Source organism: Rhinolophus sinicus, linkage group LG11 (assembly GCF_036562045.2).
Source record: "Rhinolophus sinicus isolate RSC01 linkage group LG11, ASM3656204v1, whole genome shotgun sequence".
Lineage (NCBI taxonomy): Eukaryota > Metazoa > Chordata > Mammalia > Chiroptera > Rhinolophidae > Rhinolophus > Rhinolophus sinicus.
The window spans coordinates 45,053,184-45,070,217 of NC_133760.1; the positions used below are offsets into that span (position 1 = coordinate 45,053,184).

The 17,034-nt window shown below is 53.1% G+C and overlaps 1 protein-coding gene across 3 annotated transcripts in view; it reads right to left on the reverse strand.

Annotated features, from left to right (window-relative positions):
* NKD1 (NKD inhibitor of WNT signaling pathway 1) overlaps positions 1 to 17,034 on the reverse strand; it is a 73,177-nt gene that overhangs the window by 22,149 nt on the left and 33,994 nt on the right. For all 3 annotated transcript variants that reach the window (XM_019732371.2, XM_019732372.2, XM_074314914.1), the window contains one exon: positions 4,644 to 4,710. In XM_019732371.2, coding sequence (XP_019587930.2) covers positions 4,644 to 4,710 — 67 coding nt within the window. The remainder of the gene's footprint in view (positions 1 to 4,643; positions 4,711 to 17,034) is intronic.

Below are 17,034 nucleotides of genomic sequence, written 5' to 3' on the forward strand. Positions count from 1 at the left end.
TCTTCCAGTGAGCATTTATTGAGCACTTAAGGCATACCAGACCCTATGCCACACACTGGGAGAAGGAGCCATCCAGAGATTCTAATAGGATTAAAGAAGCTTTGATTTTAAGTTGGCCTTATTTGCTGTGGACTAGCAAATGATTATAAACACTGGTTGGCTTCTCTTCAAGAACGATGGACCCATGAAACAACAAGAATCATGACAGCTCACATACGGTACCAGGGCTCCTCTCTGGGCCTATGTCACTGACCTCACTGTCTCCATAGAACCCTGAGGAAGACGTGTTATCATTGCCCCCAACAAGAAAACTGAAGCACAGGGAAGTTAAGTGGCTCACCCAAGGTCACACAGTGAGTCGTGGCAAAGCCAGGCTGGGGGAACTGGGGTCTGACTTGCAGACTCCCAGGAAGTCAGAATAAAAGGGAGAAAGAAGGCACCTCTTGTGGACTCTGATGAGAGGAGGAAGAATTCGGGGACCGTGCACATTGGGACAGGTCCCCAGGTCTCAGTCCCAACACCACTACTTCATTTGGTAGGACCAGCTACCCCAGGCACAGCCACCCTGGGGCCTGGGCAGCAGACATCCCACAGGCCCTGCCTGGCCAAACCAAGGCTGGGGCCAGAGGGAAGGGAGCAGCTGGGCCCCATGGGAGGGGACACCTGACGTCAGCATCCTTTCTGAGCAGGACCAGCAGGTTGGACTGGGCTCTCTGGAGTCAGCTTTCTGCAGAAGATGCCAAGTGGCTTTTACCCCCAGGCAAAGAGGTTGGAGACAAGAAATGGGCACTTGGGGAGGCTGAGGGTCAGTGAGCAGAGGCCAGAGGGTGAGAGGCAGGAGTGAGCCGAGAGGCTAAGGAAGGGTGGGGACAGCACTAGAAATGGGCACTTGGGGAGGCTGAGGGTCAGTGAGCAGAGGCCAGAGGGTGAGAGGCAGGAGTGAGCCGAGAGGCTAAGGAAGGGTGGGGACAGCACTAGGTGGGAGGGAGAGAGGGGACCCAGAGAGAAGGGGCCTGCGACCATTTATAGACCTTTCCCTTCTGACGGGCATCCAGCAGTAGCTGCAGCCTGTGCTCGTTTGGGAGGACACCCCCGGACCCAGCACTTCCTGGAGGCCACTCAGGGGGACGTGGGTCTGCCATAAGAGCTGGCACCAATTCGCACCTCAGGCCACAAGCCACAGTCTGCCACCACCTGTTGTCCTACCCCAGCGGGGAGGCTGGGAAGTCAGGTGGGTGAAGTGTGGGGTTGAACCTCCCTGTCCTCACACCCCTAGCTGGGTCAGCAGAGAAAGGGTTCCACTCCCCTTCTCCCCCACTAAAGCCACATATCCCGCCCTGGCAGTACCCAGCCAGCTCTGAGCTTGGGACTTTTGATGGTTACTTTGTTCTTTCCCCGGTTCAAAAGGACCTCCACAGCCCAGCCCTCCCCAGCCCTGCACCAAGCCCTTCCTTAATCTCCCATCCCACGTGCTCCCAGCTGGCCAGTTAAGGCGGTTAAGACTCTGGATTAGGGCTGGCTTTACATAACAACGCAGGAGCTAAAGCCATCCTCTCCTGGGATGGCTAAAAGACTTCTTTTTATCTTCACGCCTCAGATGGCCTTTTTTCTCCCATTTTAAACAGCCCTCCAGCCCGCCAAGAGGCAATGAACTTGGCCAACAGGAAGACAAAGAGGAGATTCAGGATTCAGCTTGTTCTCCCAGCCTCAGCTCCAGGCGAGGCTTCTCCGTGGCCAGGACCGGGCAGCACCTGCTCTCCCCAGGCCCAGCCGTGCGGTGGCCTGCCACACACAGCCATGTCCCCCAGCCTGGTGTAGGCAGCTGGGGGGCCACCGACGGTCACTGGGCCCAGCCTCCCTTGTGCCTGGGCAGGCAGGCCCCGGCACAGCCAGAGCAGCCCTACTCTTACTGCTTTATTGACTTACTATTTTCACTTTTTAATTCTGTCATTAGTCTTTCATTTCAGGGGGAATATGTGATTGCATTCTTGTAAACGTTAAAGCATTACAGTTAACACGACAGGCCTCTTTGACCACTCTTTGCAATTTTAGTCCCCTTCTTCCGTGTCCAGAAGGAGCTACTGCTTTTGATTGAAGAAAAAGACTGAAAAGCTTGACCACCAACAACCTAATCAAACCTCCCCTCATTGGGAAACAGAGGCAGGCGATCAGCTCCCAACGCCCTTTCTTATCAGTGGTGTCACCAAAGTGCCCAGACACCATAAGTGACCGGCAAGGCGCCAGGCTGCCCTCGAAGCCTGGCATGCAGCTGGAGGGCCACGGGGTCAGAACAAGTGCCGCCAACCTCCCACGCTTTCCCCGATAGGAGCTGGGCCCCTCGGGCCCCTCGGATTTATCCCGCATCCACTAACCAGTGTTTGTAAGTGCCACCCCCACAGGGGTTTGCCCTCCCTACATGGTGCCCACATCCTCTGAGTACCCACCACGTCCAGCTCCACATCCCCACTCATCATTCCAGAGGGCGAGGGGGCCCAGAGACAGAGGGACCCGACCAGGACCCACAGCAAGTCACTGCCGGCTGGGAGGGGAGCCAGCTCGATGGGCTCCTGGGCCGTGTTCCTTCTACTTCTCACCAACAGGGCTCGTGCTCTGAACGCAGACACTGAACAAAGCGACCCTCCCTTTCAGAGGGAGGTGGATTCCATGGGCAAGACATCTCATTTGATTTCAGACTGAGACTCAGCGGACAGAGAAGTGCCTCATTTGGGGCAATAATCTGGGGTTCAATAAATAATGGATAGATAAAAAGACAGATGGAGAGACAGTTGGATGATAATTGAAGGATGGTTACGTAGATTATGGGATGAGTGATGGATGAAGAATAGATGGGCAGAGAATGGGTTGTGGGTGGCAGGGGGATAGGTAAGTGCTGGCTGGCTGATGGATGATTGACAGAAGAGTAGGTAGATGAACGGATGGGCAGTAGATGGAAGGATGGGTGGGTGATGGGTAGAACAACGGATGGATGGATGGATGAGTGCTGGATGGCTGCGTCATGGGTTAGTGTGTGGGTGGGTGACGGGAATGCGATGAGTCAGTGACAGGTAGATGAATGGAAGATTGATGAGTGGACAGGTGGGTGGCTGACTGGATGGTGAATGGCTGATAGATGGAATAGATGGACGGATGGATGAACAAGAGAATGAACTTGCTAATAGGTTACCATGTGAATGAGCAAATGAACAGATAAATGGAGTGAGTACTGAAGCCCAGATAATCAATGTCTGGGGTCACCTCAGTCCCCAGGGCCTATATCCTACAGACCTTTACCTGACTCCCCAGATCTTCTCTAAGCACCAACTCCTGACATCTCTCCATGGAGCCAAGGATAACAGCCGAGACTTGGGGGAGCTCCTGAGCGCAGCCACCAAATCTGCTGGCAAACACACTCAAGGGGAACCCCAGCCTGGACAAAGCTGATTGTCCATTAGACGCCTCCCCTTTGATTGAGGATCTGCTCCTATGTGAGCAGTTTGATAGATGCCTGCATCCCCAGCCTGCCTCTAACTCCTGGGCAACTGAGTGACTCTCTTAAAACAGTGCTTCTCAAAATGCAATGTGCGTACAAGTCACCTGGGAGCCTATTAAAATGCAGACTGGACTCAGCGGGTCTGGGCTAGAGCCTGACATTCTACCTTTATAACAGCTCTCCAGCCAGATGTGACCAGAGTCCTGAAGTCTGGCCCAGGCTCCTCTGGAGGACTTCTTGGCACCGTCTGCTCTCCTCTCAAGGCCATACAGGACCCCCAAGGCCTAGATGCTTCCCAGAGACCCCTGAGTGCCCAGCTCTCCCGCCAGCTGCCTGCCACCACCTTTCCACCCTCCGCCCCAGCAGAGAAGGCCTCACTGTCCTCAGGCTGCCCCAATTCAGCAATTCTCTCCTCTGAGTCTGTGTAAAAAATGGAAATGCCATCCCACTTACAAACACTTTCAGGTGCCATCCATTCCTTGCACCAACTCAGAGAGTCTCACAGGGAAAGGGCCCTCCTTCCCATCCTACAAACGTGGAAAGGAAGGCTCAGAAAGGTCACGTGGCTTGCCCAAAGTCAAGGTAGCATACCAGTGGTGGCTGACCCTCTCAAGTGTCCCAATTCTTTCTACAACACGGTGCTTCCCCTTGAAGAAAGAAACAGAGGAGAGAGGGAAGGGAGAGGTGTGTGTGTGTGTGTGTGTGTGTGTGTGTGTGTGTGTGTATCTGTGTACGTGCCCACTCACTTGTGCTCCAGGTGAGTGACATGAATGGAGAAACGGGGAAACATAATAGCTACTTTAAGTAGTGCTTCTACATGTCTACTCCTGTTTGAGGAACCCATGAGTAGCTACTACGACCTCCCAACAGAGAAGATGAGGTAAAACCACCTGTCCAAGGTCCCACAGCTAACACAGAGCAGGCCAGGATGTGAACCCAAGTGGTCTGGCTCCTCCTGAACAGGGACCTATAAAGCCACACTTCCCTCTTGCACCTCACCCCTACACACCTCCACCCACCCCCACCGAGAGGCAGAGTCCTGTCCTCTTCCTGGCCTGCAAATTTTCTGCGGGGCACTCGGGACATGGGGTAGACCAGATGGCCCCTACCCCACCTCACTGCTCCCTGGAAAGAGCACAATGTATTTCAGTACCTTCCAGGCGAAAGTCTTCCTCTTCCTCCTCGCTGAGTGTTTCTCTGAAAACTTCGCCCACAAGCTCCTAAAGGAAGACAAAAGAGGGATATTAAGGAAGTATTGGGGTTAGGTAGGAGCCTGGCATTTGAACAGTAAAGGTGGTGTCATAAACATGTGCCTGGCTGGCTGCAAGGAAGCAGGGACCCTGTTCTGATTCTTCCGATGGGAATTTAGGTCAACTGAGGTAGGTCCTGTCACACTTGAAGAGTTAATCACCACTTGGCTTTTCAGGAAGTACATTTTCTCAGGCTACAGCCCACGGTGAAACACTACACAGGACCACATTTCTCCCTCAGGAAGGGAATCGTACGCTCCACCCCAGAAAAAGACAAAGACGAGATCGGAAAATGTTCCTCAACTAACCCACTGAGCCAACTTGATTGGCTAGGGACCAATAAGCCCCGCCTGTGGTCTACGAGAAGAGAGATCAATTTGTATCCTTCCTCCAACAGAGGGTCCCAGACGGGCTGTCTTGGTGGGTTTATAAAGAGGGTCTCATGTGCCGTAGGATGGGTTCCTACTGACCTTAACATAACTCCAAACTCGCCAGCACAACATTCAGGAACCCACATGCTGTGACTTCAGTCACGCTTCTCACGTCTCTCTGCCACACGCACTTTCTGATAACCAGCCTGAGCCCTGCACATGCCTTGCCTGGTCCCCATGCGTGAGTTAAAAATGTCTGCTTCCTCATCCCACATGACAGCGAGCGCCCAGTCGGCCTGGTCAGGCTGCCCCTCGGATGTTGTCAGGTTGGCCAGGGAAGTATGGTTGGCCCACAGGCTGGCACATTTCTGGGATGTCACAAAAGGTCCCATCTATCTGACCCCACCCCAGCAGGATGACGCTAGACAAGAAGCTAGACTAGCGCTCGTCAAACTGTTCTGTATTTATTGGTGTCCTGCCAAGAAGAGTTCTGTGATCAAAAAAGACTGTTTTGAACAAAGTTAAACAAGGTCCTTTACTGCAAGACTTACTATGGCAACGGGCACTGTGAATACCCAAATAATGCGCTAGCTTATGCTGCAATCCTTAAGCCTATTTAGACCAAGGAATTTTATTTTTCAAAAGCATGACGTGGGATTCATGTTCCGAGGAACCCACTTTGGGAAATACTCCTCTCTGAGGGGAGAGATGAGGGGCTTCTTTTTTTTTTTTGGGGGGGGCAGGGTGTTTCCACAGCCTATCTCTCTTGATGCTCACAATTATGCCACGGCAGCACTTCTCAAACCACAAAATGACAAGCGATAAAAAGCCCAAACTCAGCAGCTGTCACCAACTTTTCTTTTTGAAAAAAAGTGAAAAGGAAAAGGAAAGAAAGCACCCTCTCCTTTAAAAATTAGAAAGAAAGAAAAAAATCCTGTAGCTCAGATGCTTAAAAGTGTTCATTTTGATTAAGAAAAAAATAACAAAATTAAATTTTAAAAACGCTTTGTATATCTGATCTTGTCAACTGGACACAGCTGGAGGTAAGTAAGTCTTCTGTTTTTTTGGCTTTTTTTTTTTTTATATAATTTTTTTTTTTTTTTAAGGAGGGCACAGCTCACAATGGCCCATGCGAGGATTGAACCAGTAACTTTGGTGTTACCAGCACCACGCTCTAACCAACTGAGTTAACCGGCCACCCCCATTACGGCTTTTTGTTTTTACGATAAACAGCTAACATTTTATGGATTAGGGTTGGTATTCTCTGGTCTCTTTCTTCTTTCACATCTTTCAAATCATTCTGGGGCATTGCACACTCTTTCTCACAGGTTGTTAAAAGGTGGTCATTCAGACTCCTGTATCCTATTCAATTCCAAACCAGGCTATTTTATTCCTCTAGTCAGGATGGTTTCTCTCTCCTCCTCCGCCAATTATTATAATCACGGAACATTTCCTGGGCTTGTAAACTGGCTGTTTGTGTTAACAAAGCCGGAGTTGACAGGGGAGCTGGGAGACGGTGACAGGAAAGGGATGCACTCAGGTGGCATCATTAGATGGCTGGGACGCCCCAGCAGCCAATTAAAGCCGATCTTTCATGCCAGAGGAAGACGGATGTCGCCTCCGCCAAAAACCTGGCAGGCAGCACTTCCTCACAGGAGCAAGGGACTGTCTTCAAGAGAACCACAGACCTCTATTGCTGAGGTCCACAGGGGGGCGGGGGCTCAGCGCTGACCTCAGCATCACCCTGACCGCTCTCAGCAAGGCCCACAGGATCTGCGAGACAAAGACTTTGGAGCACTCGTGTCTTTTTACTGGCACACTTGGAAGAGTTTAAAGACTCCAAACGTCACCACCAACAAAGCAGCCATCTGGGACCCCATAATGATGCCTCACAGAGCGTATAACACACCTGCAGTCATCACTCTGATGACGGCTTCAATGCTCTCTGAGAACTGGCTGCTGGGAGGACCAAGTTCTCTGACATATCAAAGCTATGTGCCTGCATATTAAAGCAGAGTTCTGGCAAATTCTGGCACATTCTGGGGTTGGCGTCTTCCCACCACATCATACCCTGCTCCGTATAACACTTTGAAAGCTCCTCAGCACCAAGGTCTGCTGACATACTGTGCTGGACTACCGCAAAAATTCATTTCATCCACTGAGCCAGACAGTCAGGGCCTGTGGAGGGCAGTATCTGCGGTCGTCAAGCTTTGAATCGCTAGGCCAGAGGCAACATGGGATGTTGAGCCAGACATAGGATCCTGTCCTGGCTCCATCACCTCCCCCACCCTTGGACCTGGGGCCAGCCATTACCTTCTTGGAACCTCAGTCTGCTTATCTGTAAAATGGGCACAGTGATAAACCACAACAATTATATGATAGCTGACACTGTGTACTTCTTATGTGCCAGATACCGTGCTCAGCATATATATATATATATAAAATGTCCTTTAACCATCACAACAACCCTGCTCTTTCCATCTCTCAAGGAATAAAAAATGATTTGCAAATGGTAAAGTGAGAGGTTTAGTTATTATTAGTGTTTCTTTTTCTACAAAGAAAGTGCCCCCCCCAATCCTCAAGGACCATATCAGACAGGACGATAATGCCAATGAAAGCCATTCACATCACTAACCAAGTGTTTATGGTATATGAGGCACTGGCCTATGGGTCCCTCACAGGAATCACCAGAGAACAGGGTTCCCACTAGCCCTGTGTTTAAATGAGGAAGAGGCCCCAAGACGCCAGCTCCTGATCGGCAGCTGGTGAGGAGCAGAGCTAAGATTCCAGCCAGCGCCACCTGAGCTTGTACAGTGGATCAGACCTTCTGTGAGCATGCGGACAGAGGTGACCAAGAGTCCTGGCACTTGGCAGGGCCCAAGGATCACATTTAAAGAAATGCAAGGAAACCAGCCTGGTCAGCAGCCTGGCCAGCATTGCCAGAAGTGCAGTGGGTCAGTGGCCACACACTCCCATCTGTCCAGTGGGTCTGAAAGGTTCCCCTCTAGGTTTGGGACTTGGGTGAGCCCTGGCTGGGAGCCCTGTATGCAAGGTCCCAGGCCAGGCACTCGGGACCATCCTGCAGGAAGCCACTCAGGCCCTTACAGCCACGAGCCCCACTGGAGCCCCCGTACGGAGAGTGCACGGCATGGAACAAGAGTTAGTCAGACCACGGTTCAAATCCCAGCTCTGCCTCACACATGCTGCGACATCCGGTTGAGGGGGCTTTATCTCCACTGTGTACACAGGGAGGGCAGCTCTGACGATGCCTCAGGGTGGGTGTAAGGATTAAGTAAGCCGCTGAATATAAAGTGCTTAGCGTCCTGCCTGACACCACGATTGGGGCTCAAGGGATCAGGCCTTAAGTTTATTCCTACCACCACGGTCAGAGGGCTACCAGAACCGTGCTGGGAGAAGCTAAAGGCTCACCAGACCCAAGGTGCCCCACAGACATCTGGAAACACGCTCCCATCCTGTCTTGCCTGCTGCTTTTAGAGCTTTGCACTTAGCCCTCATGAGGTAGTACCATTACTAACCTACTTTACAGGTGAGAAAACTGAGGCACAGAGAGGTAGGTTAATGATTTACCCGAGGTCACACAGCTAGTAAGTGTCAGAGTCAGGATTGAAGGCAGGCCTTCTGGGTCCAAAGCCCACACCTTTTGCCCCCGCCCTGTGAGAAGCCCAGGTGTGTGGGACTTCGTATGCAGTGACTTCCCATCACTGCTTCCTTTGTCTACTCAGCCATCACTCTGCCCCCCAGTCCCAGGTCCCCTCTCTCCTGGCCTCCAGAACAGTCAGCAGCAGCCTCTGGTCCAAGTTTTGATCAAAGGCTTCCTGGATGCCCAGACCTCCTGCCCCTCCCAGCCTAGTGCCAGGCTGCCCCCTGGCCAGTGGCCGGGCTTGGTGGCCTCTCAGGCCACAGGGCCCACACTTGCCTTCCTCCAGAATCCCAGCACCGCCCTTCTCCTGCCCCACACTGGGCCCCAGGAGGAGAGGCCAGCACCAGCCCTGAACCCAGAATCACAGGCACAATGCCTTATAAGGCCTTCAGGGACGGGAAACCACATCAAAGCAGGGCCTTGGGGAGCGGGGCTGGAGTTCCGTTGGGGTTTTTCCTCTTTGTTTTTGAGACTTCATACTCCTGAGCTTAATATCTCCCCCCCCTTCACCCCCGCCTGTCCCAGCAGTTCTGTCAATCTTTCTGTGCTCTAAGAACTAACAGATGTTGGTGCCACAGGTTTCAAAGGAAACTCCTGGTGCCCACAGAACACAGCACAACTTATAGATTCCAGGGACGTACAGGGCTGGGGCAGGCCGGTGAACAGAAGGGTGGGAGGCAGGACCCAGCCACCCTGTAACCCTTCCATTCAAGCTGTCTGCCCTGGAGCTGCCCCAGGAAATTCCTAGCGAGCTGTCTCCTCCCAGCACACTTCGCACAGCAGCAGGGACGGGGCACTGCTGTGGGCAGGCCTCACTGAGAGCGAGAGCCCACTGTCCAGGGCAGGGATGCTCCATTTACAGAACCCACAGGACCTGGGAGTCAGGGCACCTGCCCGCTTGGTGGCTGACTGACCGCAGACACCGACTGAACTCCGCTGGCCCCCATCTTGCTCTTCTGTAAAATGGAGATTTAGGCGTCAAAGAGAAGTCAGTGAGAAAATGTGGACGAAATACCCGGGGGGTGTCTGACGCAATGTGGGGCACACTAGGTATGAGCTTCTGGCCTCTCCCTGTAGCTCCCTAGTCCCCCACACTCGGCACCTTCTCCCGTTTGTCCCTGCAAAACCCTAGTGCCCAGTGACTCCACAGCTCGATGTCCACCCTGGCACGTCACTCACACGTACGCATCAGGGAGGCACATTCAAGTTCAGGGACGTTGAGGGCAGCACCATTCCTATGAGCCAACAGTCAGAACCATGCAGAAAGGCCGTCAGAGGAAACTGCCACGCGTACACAGCGGGTCCAAAAACCAGGCAGGTCTGTACACACTAACATGCAGGGCACATGCCACATGGGAGACAGCGTAGGAGGCTACGTGTACATCTGGGAAAACACCAAGCACACGTATGCAATATCCATGGTCACCCCCCAGGGAGGGGAGTGAAAAGAAAGATGGACGCAGGACGGGGGTCAGAAACTTCAGCCTTAACAGAACTGTCCTAATTTTTAAGATGAGTATATTCATGCGACACTTGGGTCATTAAAACCTAATTTAATAAAACCCCAAACAATAACCCACTTTACCAGGGGGACTGGTCCAAAGTCACTTATGGAGAGAGAGCAGCACAGTTGGGTTAGAACCTTTCGGCCCCAGGCAACGCATCTCTAAAAGGGGCTGGGGGGCCAGGAAGATGCCCATGGTCCCCTCAAACACAGACCTTCTGAGACTAGCCCCACCCAGCAGTGGGCAGACCCCTTTTCTAGGGCTCCACCCAGGACTCAAGGGAGTGGGAGGAAAACCAGGGCCACCCATGTTCTGGGCCGCAACGTCTCCATCTCCAACCTCGAACCTGAGGGCCTTTGTTACTTCTGCCCCCAGGCCTTTCTCGGGCCTCCAGAGCCCACTCTACCCACCAGCACGGCAGCCAAAACCGCAGGGCATTACCAACTCGACCCCAGCCTATGCCAAACGCAAGCCAGTGCCACACGTGGTGGAGCGAGCTGAGTGCAGGAGGGGATAGCGGCTCTGAGAGCTACGGCCTGCAGGGCTGGCCTGCGTGTTTGGCCTGCAAGGACCAGGCCTTCAAGACTCAGAGATACATGGCAGCAATTAAAATTCCTCGGATTTCTCCCCGTTTTTAATCTGCTCGAGACGTAAGCCCTGCACCCCTAACTGCACACCCCGGCCTCTGCCCTCCACACCCTGGGCACTCCAGCCCAACTTGCTTTCTGGACTTGAGGGTCTGTTTATCAGGAAGGTGGAGGGCTGAGCTTAGCAGGAATGACTTCTACTCTGCACCTGACTCCGGAGCCACTGCATTCCCTCCCTCTGAGCCCCAGGCCCTAGACCCTCCAGGGTGCAAAGAACCTCCAAAGATGGGTTTGCCACAGCAGCCACAGGCAGCAGCGGGCCAGCAAAGTCTAGTTCCTGGGCTGTCACCCCAGCAAGCTGTCAGCATCCACACACCGTCATCCCGACTCCCCCCCAGAACTGGCTCCCACCTGGGCTACCTTGAGTACTTAACACTTTTCTTTACACTGGCTCTCTCTCTTTCTCTCTCTTAAAACCTAGTCTTATCATAAGCAATAAGATCAGTGAAATCATGGGTGTGATGTCCCTAGTTGGAGTTTTAAAAAAAGATAATGCATATTAAACTACTGCAGAACCATTAAAATACATGATGTCCACGAACCTCGATTCCCATCCCCCAGCCCTCGGTAGAATGTGGATTATGCTTTGGGAACTACAAGCTTTAAACAGCCTGAAGTTGGTGTCTTCTCCCCCCACCCCTACCAGAGCCATCAGGCTGCTTCCAACAGGCGGGAAGGGGGGTGGGGAGGAAGGGGAGACACCAGGCAAGGCAAGCGCCCGGTAAGGATGAATGAAATACCACAGGCTCAGGACCCCAGAGACACTCCCCCCCACCCCACCCCCGACCTGACCACAGGCTCTCCTAGAAGGCTCCTGATGTTGGAGTGTGATTTCTGGCATGGAGAATAATGGCTAATGCCAACAGAAAATGGCAATGTTGGGCATTACCCAGAATCCTCCCCAGTCATCCACCTTCGGGATTTCTGAGCTCTTATTAGATGACCCAACGCAAGGCGGACTGTCCAGAGCTAGGACGGCCATGGGCTTTGGGAGTTCGCTGTTGATGTGACTGGAATTTTCTGACTAGTGTTTAAAAGTTTCTACAGTGGAAACCAGGATCCAATGGGCTTGTCGGGGTGGAGTAACTAAGGTCACAAATATACAGGATGCAGTGATAATAACACAGCGTTTCTTTTGCAAGGGGCTGACATAGGCCACATGCTCTGCTCAGCATGTTAGGTGCACTGCCAAACGCTCCAACACCCTATGAGCTGGTGCCGTGGTCAGCCCGCGTTAGCCACGAGGAAACTGAGGCTTAGAGAAGGTAAGTGACTCACCTGAGGGTCTGACTTTAAGCCCTGGCTCCTCCGCTCTGTACTGTGTGACCCTGTACAACTGATTTCACCTGTCTGTGCATCAGTTTCCTCACCTGAACATGGAAATGACAGCAGGGGCTGGTGGGGAGCGAGAGCCCAACATAAAGTACTCAGCACACCGCCAGGCAGTCGGCGTGTCGTCAATGGGGCTGGTCCTTCTCTCTCTGGGGCCCGGCTTTCATTCTCTGCCCTCCCATCCTCTGTTCTACCCCACCATCTTCAGGCATGCTGTATACCTGGTCACAGTACACCTGGTCACAGCCGGGCCCAGTGCCTCAACCACCCTGGAAGGCCTCAGGTGGCACCTGTGGCAGGCCGCCTGCACTTAGCACTTCTCAGGGTCTCTGCCCTCCTGCCTTGCCACTGGTCCACCCTGCCACCACCTGCAACACTGCTGACCCCACCACACCAATGACCCCCCACACCTGCCACATCACTGACCTGCCACGTGGCTAGCCCACCACACCACTGGCTAGCCGTGCCACTGTCCACCACAATGCTGACCCTGCCATGCCGCTGACCCCACCATGCCACGAACCGCCACACAACTGACCTGCCACATCACCAGCCTACCACGCCTCACAGCCGAGTGCTGACAACAGGAGAGGCCAAAGGGGCTGTGCTGTGCCTCTGATCATTGAGCAGCTGGGCCTGCCTCTGCCAGCAGCTCCTGGCCCGGGGACAGGCCCTGAGTCTGCTGCCAGCGTCCAGTGTGTGTGCCCTGCCGAGCAGGGTGGCTGTGAGCCAGGCTACTTTTGACAGATGGCACTGTCATCTGTCGACCAAAGAACTGTGCCCTTACAGACCACGGGCCACCTCATTGTGGGGAGAGGGTGTGCACCCCTGCCAGGGGCAGAGGCAGCCCACCTGGGGGCCCCATGCAGCCTGGGAGCCACGGGAAGTGTGACATTTTTCTCACCTTTGGAGTGAGGGGTTGGGCTTCTTGCTTCTCCTAACTAAACAAAACTATGGAATAAGATCCTCCTGTTTCGTACATCCCAGGAGTCCTCATTTTTATGAGAGGACAAGAGAACAATGGTCTGGGCCAGACTCTGGGACCTTCCTGATGTACACACAACATATACTCACACACACACACTCACACTTACTCTCTCTCTCACATACACACCCACACGCAGAGTCTACTCCATCTGGCCCTCAAGCTCTTGCAGAAGCCACCTTCCTGGCCCTCAGGTCCTAGTACACACCGGCCCCCCCCTTTCTCTCGCCGGCCCCATAACCCAGCTTTGGGGACCTCTCATCATCCCTCCCAGAGACTGGACCACCTGCCTCGGGCCTCCAAACCCCTGTTTGCGCTGCTTCTTCTGCCTGCAGACGGGACCCTGACTGTGCACCAGCGTGACTGCAGACCTCCAGCACCCCCACCCCACATCTGGGCAGAATCAAGGGTCGCACTCTGGGCTCCCAGCGAACTCAGTTTATTCGGAATGTTAGCTGTTTATGCATCACCAGCTCTGTGCCTGTAGGTCTGTGTCCACGTCTGCAACATGGGCCTGTGACACAGGAGTGCCTGAGGGTCCCATAAGAAGGGGATGTGAGAGAACAGAAGAGATGAAGGTGCTGTTCAGAGCAAGGGCTCCCAGAGCCCACAGGGCTGTCAGGTGGGACAGCAGTGAGGCGCGGCCCACAGTCGGAGGCCCTGTGTTAATAAACAAGAGGTGCATTCTCCAGAACATTCTGGAAGGACACGCGGGCCTGCCTTAATAGTGTCTGCCCTTGGGGAATGGGAATGGGGAGCTGTCCCCTTCTGCTGTCCAGCTTTCTGAACTATTTGGATCTGTGGTGTTGTCTCTCTTCTCTCTCTTTTTTAGCCAAGAGCAGGCAATGGCTTTACACTAAAAAGAAGCTAAGTTTTTAAAGTGGCTGTGACGTTAGGAAGAATGATGCAGCTGACTGCCTACTGGCCACATGCACCAGCTGCTCAAACGGCATCTCAAACGTGTGTCCAAACCAAGTCCTGATGCCCAGACCTGTCCTCCCCGATTTCTTCCCTGTATCCGACCAGAGCAACCCCCTCCTTCATGCTGCTCAGGACAGAAACTCGGGGGTCACCCTGCAGCTTCTCTTTCAACCTTTCCATTCAACCCACAGTGAATCCTATTGGTTCTGCTTTCAGAATGTACCCTCAAGCCAACCAGGAGCTCCCAGCCATGGAGAGAGGCCATCCTCTCTCACTCGGATGACGGCAATCCGTTCCTGTTCTCTGCCCCCCACCCCATTCTCCGAAGTCCTACTAATGCCCTGTGAAGCCCCACGCACCCAACCTGTCTGGCCCATCCCCTCCCTGCCCTCGTCTACCCCTCCCTGGCATTCACTCTGCCCCAGCCATCCCAACTCCTTGCTGTAAACAGGCCTGGCACTCTCCCACCTCAGGCACCTCTGTATTCCCTGTTTCTTCCACATATTCTTCTTCCAGGTAGCCCCTCCTCCCACCCCTCCTTCAGGTGTTGGCTCACGGTCACCCCCTCCTCTGGGTGACGTCTTCCAAACCCCTCGGGTTGAAATTGCAGGCCCTCCCCCACACTCCCTCACCCCTTCTTGGCCTTAGCCTTCTTGGGGCTCTTACCACCATCTGACACACCCCTTAGCAATGAGCAACGGAGGAGGCACTCAACCAATACGTGCTGGACGACTACGCGTGGCTCTATGCTCACTGACTCAGAAACATTCCCCGCATTTTCCTGAAAGAGAACAGCAGTTGCCAAACAGCAGAGGACCCGACTGCATCCGCTAAAATTCCCTGCATGCATTTCCCTGCAACGTAGTTTGAGTCCCACGGGGAGACCACACCAAAATGTTCCCAGAGGTTGTGCCTGGGCGCTGGGTTCAAGGCTGCCACGTTGCTTGCCATGAACATGCACGATTACTTCTACAACCAGAAATAACAGCGGAGCATGTTGAAGAAAGCACATTAAAGCAAAGAGAAGTGGGCACCCAAGTTGGTTCTAGAAGGACTCGCACACGGAGGCTGCTGGAAAGCTCTTGACTCAGGCAGATGGAGAGGTTTGCAACTTTCCAGTGAAATGGGCAGTTTTCTGATTCCACTGGGGAGGGAAGGTGGAGGCAATGGGCTGCTCCACACCCCAGGCCCCATGGTTTCCTCCCACAGCCATGTTGGGCACACAGACCACGAAGAGACCATGGCCAGAAACCACTGGCTTCTCGCTGCTCTTAGCTGTGCACATGTCGGAAGCCAGGGGGCTGGCAATACCCTTTCCTGTGGTCACATAATGCAGACAAGGCTTTGATTCCAGAAAGGGCATAAGGCCTCCTGAGCACGACAAACTAGGCTGTCGCTGGGAGCAGGGGAAGATGGCAGCTCTGTCCTCCCCACCCCCACCCCCACCGCTGCACACCGAATTCAAATGTTTCCTCTTCTAGGCAAGCAAAGAGCTGAAAAAAGAAAAATTAAATTAAAAACAAAAAACAAAAAAGGTGTGGATATCCAGAAGGCAGCTAGCTGCCTGCTCCTGCAAGTCTCGTCAGCAGCCCACATTAGGGACCCCTATTGCCACACGGAGTGGTCCGCTGGGAAGCCCATGGAGGTCTGGGAGATGCTACAGGGACTAAGGATGGCCTTGGGCCCGGGGGCAAGGTGGCATTCATGGCAGTGGCGCCACCCATTACACCTGCACCTTCTCCTACTGCTGTCCTTGGGTCATCTGACTGACCCAGTGACCCTCATAAGTCAACAAAGGAGCTATCACCCCACTTTACAGGTGAAGAGACTGAGGCTCTGGGAGGGGAGGCAAGAACATGTGCAGTTAGGAGGCACCAAGGCCTCCTCAGAGGAAGGCCAGGGCTCTCCCCACTTTGGGGCCCAATTCAAGTACAGGAAGCCCTTTCTCAGCACCTCATCCCCCAGGGACTTCTCTCACTGAATATCATCAGCTCTTAGGACTGACTTCACAGACTGTACGTCCAGGAGGAATCCAAGGCTAAAGGAAAGCTCCTTATACCTCTTTGCTTCTGCAGTGGCCACTTGTGATTTGGACAAATAACCCCCCATCCTTGCCTTCCCCCGCCTCCCCCCGGCATCCATTCCTCCTTCTCCTGGTAACATTGTGACTTTCCTCGGAAAGCCATCCCTCTGGAAGCTTGCCAGACTTCACAAATAAAAACTCAGGACGCTCAGTTAAATTTGAATCTCAGATTCAATCATTGTTTAGTATAAGTATGTCCCATGCAGTATTTGAAATATACTTATATAAAAAAATGTGTTATTTACCTGAAATTCAAATTTAACTGTCTTTTATCTGGAAATCCTACCCATCTACCACTTTCATCCATGAGGGGTGGAGAGGGCTAATTTCTCCCCCTAGCCCAAAGGTGGACACGTCCCAAGCCGGGACAAAGAGATGAAACTCTAGGACATCTGCTCTCTTCTGATGACATTAATGAGATGTGAGGGTGAAAATCTGACACTGAGGAGAACATTTTAGCTCTTTACAGGGAGATTCTGTCTAAGAAAAAAGCCAACACAGAGGAAAACAGATCCAGGAAGGGAAGCAATAGAAAATGGGTCCAGACAACATTGTCTGAGCAGCTGGATCAAACTATGCCTGAAGCTAGTCCTTTCCCTGGACTTTTCAATTACATGTACCCCTAAATTGCCCCATTATTGTTTAAACAAGTTTGAGCTTATATTCTGTCATGGATCCCTGAACGAGTCCTGCTCAATCCAGCCTCCTCTCACCCCACCCACCCCTGGCACAGTGCTGAGCACGGAGTCCTTGCTCAGAGAATATTTAAGGTGCCTGTGTCCATAACTT